The 13778-nt window shown below is 37.5% G+C and overlaps 6 protein-coding genes across 6 annotated transcripts; 5 read left to right on the top strand and 1 right to left on the bottom strand.

The window, feature by feature from the left end:
* Window positions 1–15: 15 nt before the first annotated feature.
* BDF20DRAFT_814627 (GPI transamidase subunit PIG-U) lies at window positions 16–1703 on the top strand (the record flags this gene model as incomplete). The annotated part of the gene is made up of 6 exons (XM_053076997.1): window positions 16–157; window positions 255–319; window positions 407–960; window positions 1032–1175; window positions 1259–1383; window positions 1465–1703. 6 exons carry the CDS (start codon window positions 16–18, stop codon window positions 1701–1703), a joined length of 1269 nt encoding a protein of 422 aa, XP_052938857.1.
* Window positions 1704–3046: 1343 nt separating this feature from the next.
* Window positions 3047–5481, bottom strand: BDF20DRAFT_815517 (uncharacterized protein; the record flags this gene model as incomplete). Its single annotated transcript, XM_053077086.1, has 3 exons — window positions 3047–4390; window positions 4465–5175; window positions 5266–5481. The coding sequence occupies 3 exons, from the start codon at window positions 5479–5481 to the stop codon at window positions 3047–3049; spliced, it is 2271 nt and encodes a 756-aa protein (XP_052938856.1).
* A 1885-nt stretch (window positions 5482–7366) lies between these two features.
* Window positions 7367–9600, top strand: BDF20DRAFT_850552 (uncharacterized protein). The gene is made up of 3 exons (XM_053079965.1): window positions 7367–8070; window positions 8137–8579; window positions 8647–9600. The coding sequence occupies exons 1-3, from the start codon at window positions 7738–7740 to the stop codon at window positions 9461–9463; spliced, it is 1593 nt and encodes a 530-aa protein (XP_052938855.1). The 5' UTR covers window positions 7367–7737; the 3' UTR covers window positions 9464–9600.
* A 108-nt stretch (window positions 9601–9708) lies between these two features.
* On the top strand, window positions 9709–9978 carry BDF20DRAFT_850549 (uncharacterized protein). Its single transcript, XM_053079964.1, has one exon. It carries the CDS (start codon window positions 9751–9753, stop codon window positions 9958–9960), a length of 210 nt encoding a protein of 69 aa, XP_052938854.1. The 5' UTR covers window positions 9709–9750; the 3' UTR covers window positions 9961–9978.
* An 821-nt stretch (window positions 9979–10799) lies between these two features.
* BDF20DRAFT_850545 (glutaredoxin) lies at window positions 10800–11856 on the top strand. The gene is made up of 4 exons (XM_053079963.1): window positions 10800–10908; window positions 11015–11092; window positions 11173–11320; window positions 11423–11856. The coding sequence occupies exons 1-4, from the start codon at window positions 10833–10835 to the stop codon at window positions 11430–11432; spliced, it is 312 nt and encodes a 103-aa protein (XP_052938853.1). The 5' UTR covers window positions 10800–10832; the 3' UTR covers window positions 11433–11856.
* Window positions 11857–13607, top strand: BDF20DRAFT_850542 (ligand-effect modulator 3 family). The gene is made up of 4 exons (XM_053079962.1): window positions 11857–12024; window positions 12123–12256; window positions 12341–12776; window positions 12857–13607. The coding sequence occupies exons 1-4, from the start codon at window positions 11964–11966 to the stop codon at window positions 13432–13434; spliced, it is 1209 nt and encodes a 402-aa protein (XP_052938852.1). The 5' UTR covers window positions 11857–11963; the 3' UTR covers window positions 13435–13607.
* The last annotated feature ends 171 nt before the right edge of the window (window positions 13608–13778 follow it).

The raw sequence follows: 13778 nt of genomic DNA, 5'->3' as shown, positions 1-13778 counted from the left end.
GCAGAAAAGATTGACATGATCACTAGCTTCAAAACGTCAAAGGTAGTCTTCACCACAGCGTTTATTGTGAGGCTCGTTATGTTCAGTTTTCCCTCCGTTGTGAATACACTTATGGAGTGTGTTGAATTATCGACGCCAATAACAAGCTTCAAACGCCGTAAGTATAAACCGTTTAGCTTGACATTAGCAGGAAGATCACTGGATTAAGAACCTAACCTGTCAGCTTTATACTTTTTTTTTTCAATAAATAAAAGTAACTGAGGGTGTTTATTTGTACAATCATAAAGTGGCTCCTTACGATGGCGGTGTCTTTCATCAGGTGCGTATATTAAACGACAAGCGTGCCTTAAGTAGCGAAGCGAGTAATAATGAGCTCATACACGATAATATTTATGATCAAATATAGCCTCCTTTACTTTTATGTTTATTTTCTTGCATCGATTATCTGCCTTCCGGCTCCATTCCCATTTTGTACAGCACACTTGACCTCATTATTGCTTATGCTTTGACTTGCATTACTCAATTAAAACAACAATATTACGATATCAAAAACGGCCAGTTAAAAGCAGAAAAATTACACAGAAAGCATATCTCACCTAACACCGTAGCTGCTATGTATCTGTTCAACCCTTTAACTCTACTATCTTGTGCATCCAAGTCAACTCAAATATTCAGTAATTTAGCAGTGGCCATGGCACTCTTAAGTGCCCTGAAATATAAGACAGGACAACAAATAACAGAAAAAAATTCAATAAATGTGTATAGTTCGCTAAGTATGTTTTGGATTGCATTTGCGTCGTATCTGAGTGTCTATCCCATCATGCTTTTACCGGCCTTACTGTTGATTATGGAGACATCGAAGCCTGTTTTGCACTTTTCGGGATGGACTGTTTGTCTATTCCTGTTATCGCGATTATTCGTAGGAACATGGGATTTCATTAAAGCGACATATGGTATTATGTAAGTGCAGTTTAAACGAAAAAGACATGAACTTCTTGGTCAACAATTACTGATTTCCATCTCCTTCATAGTATCTTTGTATTTGATTTAACACCAAATGTGGGCATGTTTTGGTATTTCTTCATCGAGATTTTTGATCAATTCCGTTCTTTTTTCATGGTTGTATTTCAATTCCATACATTTATTTTTACCGCACCCATCTGTATTAAAATGAGGTAACTTGATAATGGCATTTGCTAATGTATTGCCACTTGTCACTTGCTAACAAATCACATGTTCTTGCTTGACTATTTGTTAGAAACCAGCCCATCTTGGCGGCCACAGTACTATGCAGCATTACGGCTATATTCAAGAGCTATCCTTCCGCTAGTGATGCCTGTTTTTATTTAGCACTTGTATCGGTCCATGACGAACTATTTAAATGTAAGGCTTATAAGATCAATTTTTTTCTCCAGAGGCTAAAGCAGAGGAACATGTTCCTAATTGCACGTTCTCTTCACATAGACTGCCGTTATGGATTCTTGGTTTGTAATTTGTTCCTATATGCATCAGTTTTGGCACCGATCTTTTGGCATTTATGGATTTATGCCGGTAGTGGCAATGCAAACTTTTTCTATGCTATAACGCTAGTGTATAACCTTGGTCAAGTGATTTTATTGATTGATGTCGTTTATGCGGCGCTCAGACGGCAATTTGATCTAAATCATCCAGAAGCCATAGGAAAAATAGTAATTCATAAATAATATGATACTTGCTTGACGTAGAGCGTGAGCTAACGATTTAACATTACGGGTATTCGACTTGATGTATCAAGTTCTCCATCAGTAAAGTTCTGTTGAGCGGTTTCTTAAATGGTATGCGAATTACTCTATGCTTTGATAAAGAAGTCTAATATGAGGGTTCTACATCATGGGTAAAAATCTTGTCTATGGTTACAAATACCAGCGTCTTTTGTTCACTTTATACATGCATTTTCAAATGTGTTTAATTCATTTTGTACCTTTTGAGTTTTTTAAAGATGTATCTATTTTTAGTTGAGTAATATTCTACTGACCAACAAGCTTAATTGATAGATGATCTTGAATCTACTGCATTTGCAACTACACAAACTATGACTCTCTGATGTTCATTGCTTTGCTGACACTTGTCATTTCTTTCTGTATATATCTTACGCTTATTAATAGGTTGCGGAGTCACGTACACTTTATCCATATTCTTTAGGTACAATACAGGCTTGCACAATCATAAGTAAATGCGTTTAAGTTGATGAAGGATTGATACATTTATTAATATCGTATCAGTAGAAGTCGTAATAGTAATTAACAACAACAACAACGAAAATCCGCCATGTGGAACATCGAAAAGAGAGTATAGAATGTTATCCATACGAAATTGAAAAATGTACATAAGTGATTAGTCATTAGCGATTACTCTATAAAAAGTAGCAGAATCTTGGTTGCTGCTCCATATAAGACACTCGTCTTGCAAAAAAAGCAAGGTGTAAACTAGTTTTACTAAGTAACTTTAAAGCTTCTAAGAAGCGATAGTAGTAGAAAAAAAGCTGACTTTTCTCTAATTTTGCTGAAATGAAGCATTGACTGAGGTTTGGCGATACCATCAACAGAATCTTGATCTTTGTTCAAGAAAAAGAAGCTAACATCTTCCCAAGGAAGTAGACGGGAGATGACTAGCAAAGGAAAGAAAACAAAAAAAAGGTCATTAATTATAACAATTGTTGCTTAAGCGCAGCTTGCCCGTAATTTACAATGATGCTAAACACTTTTGTTCTCTTGTACTTATTGGTAAGTCAGTGATTTCCACTTCTTTTTGAAGTCGATAAAACTGAATTTTGACAGAGCAAACAACCTCTTTTGATGCATAGCCATTCAAAAGAGAATGCTTGAAAATGACAGCACAAATAATTGCTCAACAACTATAAGTATTTTATTCTTATTTGTTTAATGGAATGTGCTAAGTTATATAATGTATGAATTTTAATAAGTTAAGAAGAAAAGAGAAGGGAACGAGGGTAAATGTAAGGTAAATAAACATAAATACGTGCGTTGTATTAAAAGGCATAACTTTTTTAAGCTTCTTCCTTTGCAAGGTATTGCTGCGAATCACATTGGACAGCCTGAACTTTGTCTAACAATAAAGTTGACTTAACAAGAATGGTGTTGAAGTATTCAGCAGTTTCCTTAGATAGAGCTGCTGCTTCCTTGGTTTCATTACGCTTCTGTTCCTTTTGTTCAATGGCTTTCTGGATTTTATTTTGAATCTCCCAACCTTCAATCCGTAAAACCTTACGACTTTCGCGAGCAATACGACTACTTTGTCCTTCAACATAGTTTGCTTCCTGAACAGCTTGTTTGAATTTCTTGGCTAATTTACGTTCAACGGCATTACGCATATCGCTTACGACGTAGACAATAAGACCAACACTGGCAATACCAACTGCAGGGACAACCCAGCGACGCAAATTATTATGGTTACCCAACATATTGGAAACGCTCCAGATACTAGAAACAGCATCTTTAAAGCCCAACATACGTCCACCAACCATAGTGAGAGCACCCATGGATAAAGCAGCTCCAGATAACTTTTCATCGAAAACTAGGTCAAAGAAATCAGTGGCCTCAACAGAAATCATCAAACGATGTTCCTTGTACTTGACACACATCTTGTTCACATCGGCCGTCATATCATATTCACCCAAGTGTTCGGAACCCATAGCATGCAATCGATCGAGGCAGTTGCTGGTTTCTTGGCGGGCACATTGCTCCTCTTGACGTACCTCTTTAATAAGAGTTTGAACCATGGAATCAGCGACATCCTGAGCGTATTGCCAAATTAAGAAAATACCAGGGTATTCAATTTGACGAATAGCATCACTCACATGCTCTACTGCTTGATTTAATCTATTTTGAGCATGTCGTTGAATGCTGGATACTGTTGTTTCGGCCACTTTCTCTACTTGATCTAATAAATGATCACGCACTTTCAATAAATGTTGGTAGGCTGGTAAATCACGTTCTAACTCTGCAGTAGCGGCTGTGTAATCTTCGGAGGACTTCTTTTCACTGGCTTCTGACAAAATATTGATATCGGATAGTAAGTTTACCAAGTAGTTCTTAGCAGGTAAAAGTTTTGATTTGGTGCGGTTTTCCAGAACAAAGGCACGTAGACGTTGTTCGAGACGAGCAAATTCAGGAGCGTCTAATTTGTAGGAACCTGGCTCTAGATCGACATTTCCAGCACTGACAAAGTGAACCAAATCATCAGCATCAGCATAAGTTGCGGGTGATAATTGACGAATTTGTTCTAAAATTAAACGCTTGCAACGTTCCTTATCACGAATAGAGTCAAAGCGATTCACGACAATAAAGATATGTGTTTTCTCATTGGCTGCATTCCACAAGAATTCTTTACCCTATATGAAATAATGGTTAGAGTAACTAATACATTCGTTCGGGATCTTCTAGTATTGTCGGTAATCTCACTTACAGAAAGAGTAAAATGATTTTCTGCACTGACGACAAACACAACCACATCAATTTCTTCTTGACGGGCGAATACAGCTGTTGTTTTTACGGAGTCAGTATTCAAACCGGGGGAGTCGATTAAGGCAATGTTAACCACACCGTTATGGAGTAAAGACTCCTGCGTAGTTCTAGCATCCTTAGTGTAAAGCTTCAGCATGGCATAAGGTTCGTAGTCATCCGTAATAATCTTGTAAAGATGACGCATCTCTAATTTATGATATGTAGCTGGTTCATTCACATTATATCGATTGGGATCAAAGATGCCGTGTAATTGTTCTACACCACCAACAAGATTTGCGTCTAATACTTCGCAGAAAATACTTGTACAAGGCTGTTGGTCCACAGGCAAGACCTCTCGTTTCAACAAAGCATTGACGAAAGTGGATTTGCCAGAATTCAAATCACCTGTTACTAATACTTTAGAAGATGTATCGCTCACTCTATTGGATAATTTGTCTAAATAGGCTAAACTGGTCTTCAATTTTTCATCGAGAAGGTGAGCCACCGATTTTGATTCTAAGTTACTAATATCAGTTTCAGAATGACCCATTTTTAAGTTTAGGGCTAATACATTAAGATGATTTGGTATTAAACGAGGCTGTTCAAAAGTGTTGTTGATAATGGGTGACGTTGCTGTTGACGGTAGATGGTTAGAGGTAGTAGAAGAACGACGCTTAAGAGCTTCGTCTACAATTTGTGAATGATTGGTGTCTAAAGTCTGCGAGCGAGCCATTGTGGGCTTAGAACTGGGATGGTTCTGTACAGGATAGAACATAGGGAACCGCCCAAGATTCCCTGTCTTTAACTCTCTGGTCAAGTTTGCAGCTGTATTAAGATAGTCTGTCAAGCGGCGGCAGCTATCATGGTATGTTCTTTGTTCTTGCGCTGCATTCAACCTATGTTGAAAAGTTCTTGTCGCAGCGGAGGTGGTTGGTGAAGGTATAGGAGAGTGCACATGTGCTGCTGATGAAATCGACATTGAGGTAGAAGGAGACGTTTGAATTGAAGAAAATAATTTTGAACTACCCTTCAAGTCACTTGTTGTAGACGAAGCAGCAGTTGTCGAACTAAAATAAGAGTCTGTAGACTTATTCATATCGTCGAGAGTAGGTTCCGAATTTCGTCTTGCTATCTTTAAACTGTGTCCAAGAAGTTGTGATTGTGACATGTTGAATTGGGTTGAAATAGGTATTAAACGTTGAGTGCTAATGTAAAGTAGAACTTGGCACAATAAAAAGAAAAAAGCAAAATATGACAAAGGGAAATTGTCGAAAAACCTGGGGGTTTGTAATAGGTACTTCAAACCGATTGGCTGAAAGTGTTTATAAGTCACATCATCAGCTTCATTTTAAACCAAAATAGCACAATGAAGGGGCAGAGGTCTTTTCTCAAAAGTGCCTCCCAAGAAAGAATTCCTCCGGTCCACACGTCACTGTCCCGATTTTTATTTCAGATTTTGTTTCCTTAGTGACAATAGAAGAAGATGTTTCATAGAACGTAAGAAAACGTAATGACGAATGAAACTGATATATTACTCTACGAAAAAGAGTGAATCCATTTTACGACAGGGCCTTATTCTGCTCGCTCGCTCGCTTTGAGATCAATATCGAAGCAAACTGTAGAGTTTCCGTTCCTCTCCTTATTATCGTACTCACTCGATATTGACAAATCGCCAGTATACTTTTAGATTGTGGCAGCCATAGCTTTTATTATACAAAAGGCACTTATAGAACGTTAATTTACGGTTAATGAAAATAAGGCTGAAAAGAAACCTTCCAATAGAAATGAACCTAGAAATTTCGAATACCGCTGCTACTACAGTATTTTCGGTTTTAATTTAGACCTTCTAGTATACAAAATTGGATATTTTGATTGACTTATTTCAGAAAATTTAAGTCATTATTTTCGGACTAGTTACTTTTTACATTTGGACACTTGTAGTAAACATCTGAGGCCCGCCTCTTTTTGCACGCATTTGTTGCAGTAAGTTTCGTTGTTTGATCGGCCCAGAAAAATTACCTACATTCTCCTTAGCTGCCATTTGAACTGGTTGTCCAGTTGTATTCTATGTAAATGACTCACAATCCTGTATTTTCATTGACTGCTCAGCATCTCTCTTGATCTAAAATCGTGTCACTTTAGTGTCATTTTTCCCTTAAAGAAAGCAATAACAATAGGTGATTGTATAAATTAAGTTAAAAAAGCCTGTTTATTGTCAGTAACTGATGAAGTGATAAATAAACGTGTCTTTATTAATAAACGTGTCTCGATTTGGTGTCAAATTTTAGCGCGTCTAAAGAAATCTGTCTAGATTGTTTTTGTTGTCAAAACTTCTTTGTTGTCCAAATATAACATTCTAACAAAAAGTTTCAGTTTATAAAAAGATAAAAAGTTGGTACCTTTTCCCTTTTTTTTATCAGAGTCTAGTTATATCCTTTAAAGAATTATTAAGGAAGTGTTAACAGTGGATCATCAGGTAGATTAAAATGAGATCTCATCACGAGCTACTCACACCGACTGCACTGTACATATTTTGTTTGTAACTGAGTGTTTGTATCTTTTGAGTAGCTTTTTTATCATGCCGTCAAGAGAAGCAAAAGTTTACCTTGAAGCAAAGTTGAAGAAAAAGCAGCAAGAAAATAAAGAAAGTCAGTTCATTATTGCTGTATTTTGTTTACTATTCGTTTATGTACTCATTTAGAATCGTTGAACCATTAATTTCTAGAAACATGTTCTGATTGCGGACGGGAAGGACATGCCCATAAGGGCTCATACTTGTGTCCAGAATATAATGGTAACAGATAGCTGAAGAGGTAGTATTTCCTGTTCATTTTCGCTGATATTCTATTCATACGCTTTTCTAGCCAAGAAACGAAAGTCCGGAAAGGCCGACTACGAAACAAAGCAAGCTAAAGATAAAGGCAAAAAGAGAAGGCTAGAAGCAAAAAAAGCATCGCCATCGAATACTGTCATATGCAAGCACTGTGGTCTAAGTGGTCACTCAAAAGCTTCCTTTGCTTGCCAACAACATATTACTACTAAAGCGGAGCTCCTTCGAACAAACTATTCAGATAAGTATGAGCTTTACGCTCGGAAACTGCCCCTTGTAACCTACGTGGACGGTGTTTTTGATGCTGAGCGCAGTATCTTACGGAAAGAGCATGAAGGATTCCAGCAAAAAGTGATTGAGCTGTGCAGATTTATACGGGACGTCACAACCAGAGCACAGCTTTTCATGAATCACTACATTATTAAGAACCGTAATTTAACTGTTCAGGAATACATTTATGAACAAAACTTTTGGTACTGCATCTGTAAGCTAGTCTTGGGCCAAAAAATTACCAACAAAGCCTACATTAACCACACTGTGGCTCTGACGTTCGATGACGTTGCTACTGACGATCCATCCATTATATCCCCCTTCAAGGATCAAAAAATCAAAGGTTATAGTGATGCTATGGCGGCTGCATGCGAGAGTATAGCAACCACTTACATGAACCACATGGTGGAAAACTTCACTAAACGTATCAGATATTACTTGTATTGGGCATTGAAGCCTACTTTCCAGGTAAAATGCTTGACTTATATCTTCATAGAGAAGATTTTAATTGCCCAATTCACTGTCAAATAATAGGAAACAAAGAACAATGTGATTTACGGACTCATTGACTCATATTGCCTTCCTAAAATTTTGAATGATATGGATACTTGTAAATGGTTGGAGGATGTTGATATAACAAAACAACCCGAAGCCGATGCAACATGCCAATCATTGATGAAAAAGATGCCATCAACTCCAACAATCGAAAATATCACAGCAGCACCATCAACTTTTCTACCACCTTTGGCGTTCATGCTGCAGTTGATCGAAACGAAAGCCCTTACCGCTGGTCCGAATGACAAAAAACCCAAATTATTCTCATTAACTCCCACTGTGTCATTCAAATGGAAGCATGTCAGCATCAATGAAAAGGCCCTATGCTGTTTGTCCAGACAGTCCATTGGCAACGGATCCTATGCTAATAATCTCGAGATCTTCTTTAATGTTTTTAATTTTGCAAAATTCGGATATGAAACGTAAGGAAAAAACTATACTTTGCTTTTAGAACCTAATAATATTAACAAGCATCTGTTGCTCAAATAGCCTACAAGACCTTGTCAGAGCTCCAGCCAACTCTAAGGACATGTTCAATTGTGTAATACACACAGATGGCTTTGCTGTAACCTTTTTGTTTGTCCGTTCCCGTCAAGAAAAAAGTGCAACAGCTACACTCACTCTTGAGGATTTTACTCCTGCTGAAATCAACAAGTATTTCATGCCGATAGCTGTAGATCCAGGGCGTAATGAGATATTCACAGCTGTAGTTGGTTACAACACAGATATGCATCAAATTCGCGCATGTAGCAAAGAGGAGCGCGCTCAAATTGCTGGATATAACAGACGTGCAAGGGTCGTAGATGAAAAGAAGGTTGCAACTGGTATTAAAGAAATTGAGACCAATCTACCGACGTGCAAGACTGTTCACTCCGAAATACAATATAAGCTGTACCTTTCTTATGTATTGAGACATATCCAAAGCTTACATGAATTTTATGGCTTCAACTCTGCCAAATTCATATTTAACGACTATCAAGGCCGTCAAAGAGCTGACGAAGAGCTCGCTAACATGCTTCTGGATGGAGGCAAAGAGTATAACCCCAGAAAAAGAAAAAAAACCAACAAGAATAAACGGCGTAAAAGAAAGTTGCCGAGAGGAAGCAAGACAACGAAGAGTAAAGTACATGCAAGAAAAGCACAGAGGGCTGCAGAAAGGAAGGAAGGACAAGAGAAGAAGTTAACGATTAATGTAGAAGCAGCTGCGCAAAAAAGGTACGCATTCATTACTACTGATTCAACAGTAACTGGTAACTATATAAATACATTAACCTGTCCTTTGCAGATACAAAACAAAGACTGTTAAGAAATGGACCGCTGCTCCATTCTTTGAAGACCGCAAGAAAATCCCATTAGTCATTTTTGGTGACGGGATGAAGAACAAGGATTGCGTTTCATTTAAAGGCCACCCAGCAGGTGTGACAGGAAAGTTGTATCGTACTCTCCTGAAAAGACAGCGCTGCTTTCTTGCTGCGGTGGTGGACATCAACGAGTTTAAAACCTCAAAGGTGGGTCCCAAATTGCCAAATCAAGTGCCCTTCTCTAGAAGTAATGTCATTTTCGTAGGTTTGTAATAATTGTAATGGTGTCGAAATGAAAGAAGTACGAATTTCGGACGGCTCCAGCGTCTATGGTACCAAGGCCTGCAAAACCTGTGGTATGATATGGCAAAGAGACGTCAATGCGGCCAAAAATATGCTTACTATTGCAAATTTCGTATGGGAACACAATGGCCGCCCCGGCATTTTCTCTCGCCATCGCCATAACGAAAATGGTGCTGCAGGTTCTATACCGACGGCTTAAAGATTTTTACGCGTTTAGGTGAGTTCATCTTGTGAAATTTGTCACTGTACATTTCTGGTGTTTTATTAACTGCTGCTTGACGTTACTACATACTCAAACAGGGTAGGTATTCTGTGCTTTGGCACAGTATATTTACCTTGTTTGAGTAATAGTAGTTCGCACATTTGGCATTGAGCATTTTGACAGAAAAGGTATGATCCCAAAAACTATACTTTTCATCCAAAATAATTTTTAAATTAGTCTGAATTTTAATTGTAAAATAGTCTCAATTTAATAGCCATTTCGTGCGAAAGTCAAGCGGAAAAACAGTATCCTGAGTACATAACGCCTACATGCCAAAGGAGGTGTTTGGTAATCGTAAGTAGCGAAGCATGCTGTGGCGCGTTAAACAGAATAGGATTGCATCGCGCTTATCTTCCTATTTTTGATTACACATCTGCAAACGGATCTATTAGCTTCTTTGTTTCTAATGACTTGCTCTTTGGCTTTCTCTTCCTAAAAATGAAGCACTACCTCTTATTGACTCTATAAGCTTTGGTTCTAAATGATACGGTGCGAAAAGATAACTTGCGCAATCTATTTTATTGCAAGCGCAAGTAATCTGCCGTAAAGCACCCCAATTCTTTGAACAGTCGATCTCAACTTTAAATGTGTCGCTTATTGAATGTGGGTTCATGCATCGTGGTCATCTGTATAATGCTATGCGTTTTCTAATTGGCTATTAACTGGTTAATAAACGTAAGGTCACGTTCCCGCTTTTTTGACTTTGAAATCGAACAAGAGAAAGAATACCTATAAAAACCAAACTTTTTCCTTTTCTCTTATCAATGGGTTCTTTTCTATCCACCAAAAAAATTTACACAGAAGAAGAAATGGCCAACGTCCAACAGATTGTCGAAGATATTATTGCGAACAATAAGGTTGTCGTCTTCTCAAAGTCTTATTGTCGTAAGTAATTAAGCAGAAGAGAGAAATAACTCAAACAGGGGAAAAAACGCAAGAACAGCGGAAGTATAAGACAATGATACTAAATATTGCTCATTGCATCGCATAGCTTACTGCCGCAAGGCTAAGGAGATTTTGAAGCAAAATGGATGTAAAGATTTCTTTGTTATCGAGCTCGACGTAGATGGTAAGCACTAAGCATGATGGACAGTTAGAAGGGGAAATTATTCGTGCCATATGCTTAAGCATGTCCATTTCAAAAAATAGACAATGGTGCTGCTATCCAAGACTACCTTATGGAAAAGACTGGTCAACGTACCGTTCCTAACATTTTTATCAACCAAAAGCACATTGGTGGCTGTGACAGCTTGAGTGGTCTCGACCGTCAAGGTGAACTTAAGAAGTTGTTAACCCAGTAAGATTTTTATTCGTGAAGAAAACTGTTATCCTTCCCGCGTGAAACTGTTCTTGATAAAATTTTGATTATATAATATATTGTAAATATTTATCTTGTCAGTAAAGCGTGATTTAGTACCTGTTATTACCCTGCTTGTACTTCTCTTGTTATCAAAGCTGTCCATTTCCGACTGCTACCTTAGCTCAATTGGCCAGGCCTGATACTGCCACATTAAATCGAAGAATGCTTCTTATTGTTCAAATTATTGTATGTTACGGGGTTTCATTGCACTGCTGATCCAGTTGTGCTGTTGGACTTGATTGTAAATACTTGCCATTTGCGCGTTTCACTTTGATACGTACACATGTTGTCATGCTTTGATAATATAGCGCATATCTTACTGTTTAGTTTGTGTTATATTTTTAAGCAGTTGGTTCCCTATGGTTTTTGAAGAGAAATACTTCTTTCATTACTACTCTGCTCTTGTAAAGGATATTCAAAAGCAGGAGCTTTGTTGCAATTGATTTGCCCACAAGATCAAATTGAATCGCAGTTTCATTTCATTTTTTCTCTTTTTTAAGCTTTTTAAGCTTTTTTTATCTATTTTGCTATTGCTAACTGGTTCAATACTGTGGCTGTAAACTAGTTAATAGTTGCAAAAATGGCAAAAGAAGAAAAAGATGCAACAGGCAACGAAATGAAAAAGTCTCGAAAGCCTCAGGGTATAGTAGCAGTAAAATGTCACTTGGCTAATTTTGTAAAGAATTTCGGAAGTTGTTGCTTAATCAACTCTTGAATGTCACTTCCTTTTTCGACGTAGATGGAGCTTTCAGACAGCAACGGTTACCAGCTTGGCAACCTGTCTTAACGCCTAGAACTGTATTGCCTACACTATTTGTGATTGGCATTATTTTCTGTCCAGCTGGTGGTCTGCTTTACTGGAATAGCAAAAAAGTAGGTCCATTTTAAAAAAAAACGAACAAATGCGTATCCCCTACAGAATACCTTAATATTCATACGGCCATCCTTTAATTCTAGGTAGACCAAATTATGATCAACTATTCGTACTGTCAACAATACAATACTCCCGTTTATTTAGCACCCAGTCTATACGATTATCAGTTATCAGATAGTAAAATTGACATGGCATCAATACAAGCACCTGCCTATTCTTACAAAAATGAAACGAGCTTTCTAGATACAACTTGGGGAAACCCCAATCAGCTTAGTATTCCAAGATGTACAATTGACTTCAGTGTACCTGTTGCAATGAAGCCACCAGTATTCATGTATTACAGATTAACAGAATTTTATCAAAATCATCGACAATATATCAAGAATTATGATGCCACACAATTACAAGGAGATGCTATTAGAGGATCTACACTGCATACGAGTTGCGACCCATTAGCATATAATGATGCGGGCAAAATTGTTTTTCCTTGTGGATTAATAGCAAATTCTATGTTTAATGGTATTATACTGGCATTTCTGCGTGAATGGTGAAAAGGGTAAGAATACCTATTGAATATCAACATTTCTTCCTTTTGTTAGATACGGCATCAGATTTGACACGTATTGATCAAGGTTCGAGTGAAACTATTAAGTTGAGTACGTCTGGCATCGCTTGGCCTTCCGACAGAAAGAAATATGGAAAAACCAGCTATGCAATGTCAGAAATTGTGCCTCCACCCAACTGGTCTTTGCGTTATCCCAACGGTCAGTATTCAGATCAATATCCTCCACCCGATTTATCAACAATGGAAAGATTACATGTCTGGATGCATGTAGCTGCTTTACCTGATTTTCGTAAAATATGGGCTCGTAATGATAATACAACAATAGAAGCAGGCAGATATAGGATCGCAATTGACATGAATTTCGACACATTACAATATGGAGGCGAAAAATGGCTCGTGTTGACTACAACAACTGCTATGGGAGGTCGTAATCCATACTTGGGTATTGCTTATATGGCTGTAGGCGGTTTATGTATATTGTTGGGAATTATACTTACTATTCGGCACTTGGTGAAGCCGAGAAAATTAGGAGATGAATCATATCTGTCATGGAATCAACCAGGAGGTGGATTACCTAATAGAAAGAATCAAGTCAAACAACATCAGGATTAACAACGCTTTTTGACATAACAGTGACGTACACGTTCAATTTGTAGTAGTAATATTTAATCTGATTTTTTTTTTTTCATGCCTGTACCATTATTCGAATTTCAAACTCTTTTATTATTTTTGCTTTATTTACGCTTTCATTTTTTTTTTTTTTTGACATCAGTAGATCTTTATCACTCAATTTCTATTAAACGAACTGATTATTTTGTTTGAGTGCTCTGGTTAGGTATATTTGATTACAGCTAATACAGATATGGTAATGTATATATCTGATCGCTTCTTAAGGTAGCTGCACAAAAATTACATGACTTTTCAAAATACCGCTCTACAGGCTTCAATAATCGTTG

The sequence above is a fragment of the Mycotypha africana genome, assembly GCF_025528875.1.
Source record: "Mycotypha africana strain NRRL 2978 chromosome Unknown BDF20scaffold_2, whole genome shotgun sequence".
NCBI lineage: Eukaryota > Fungi > Mucoromycota > Mucoromycetes > Mucorales > Mycotyphaceae > Mycotypha > Mycotypha africana.
The sequence above is the reverse complement of the archived record's forward strand: the minus strand, read 5'-3'. Positions and strand labels throughout refer to the sequence as shown.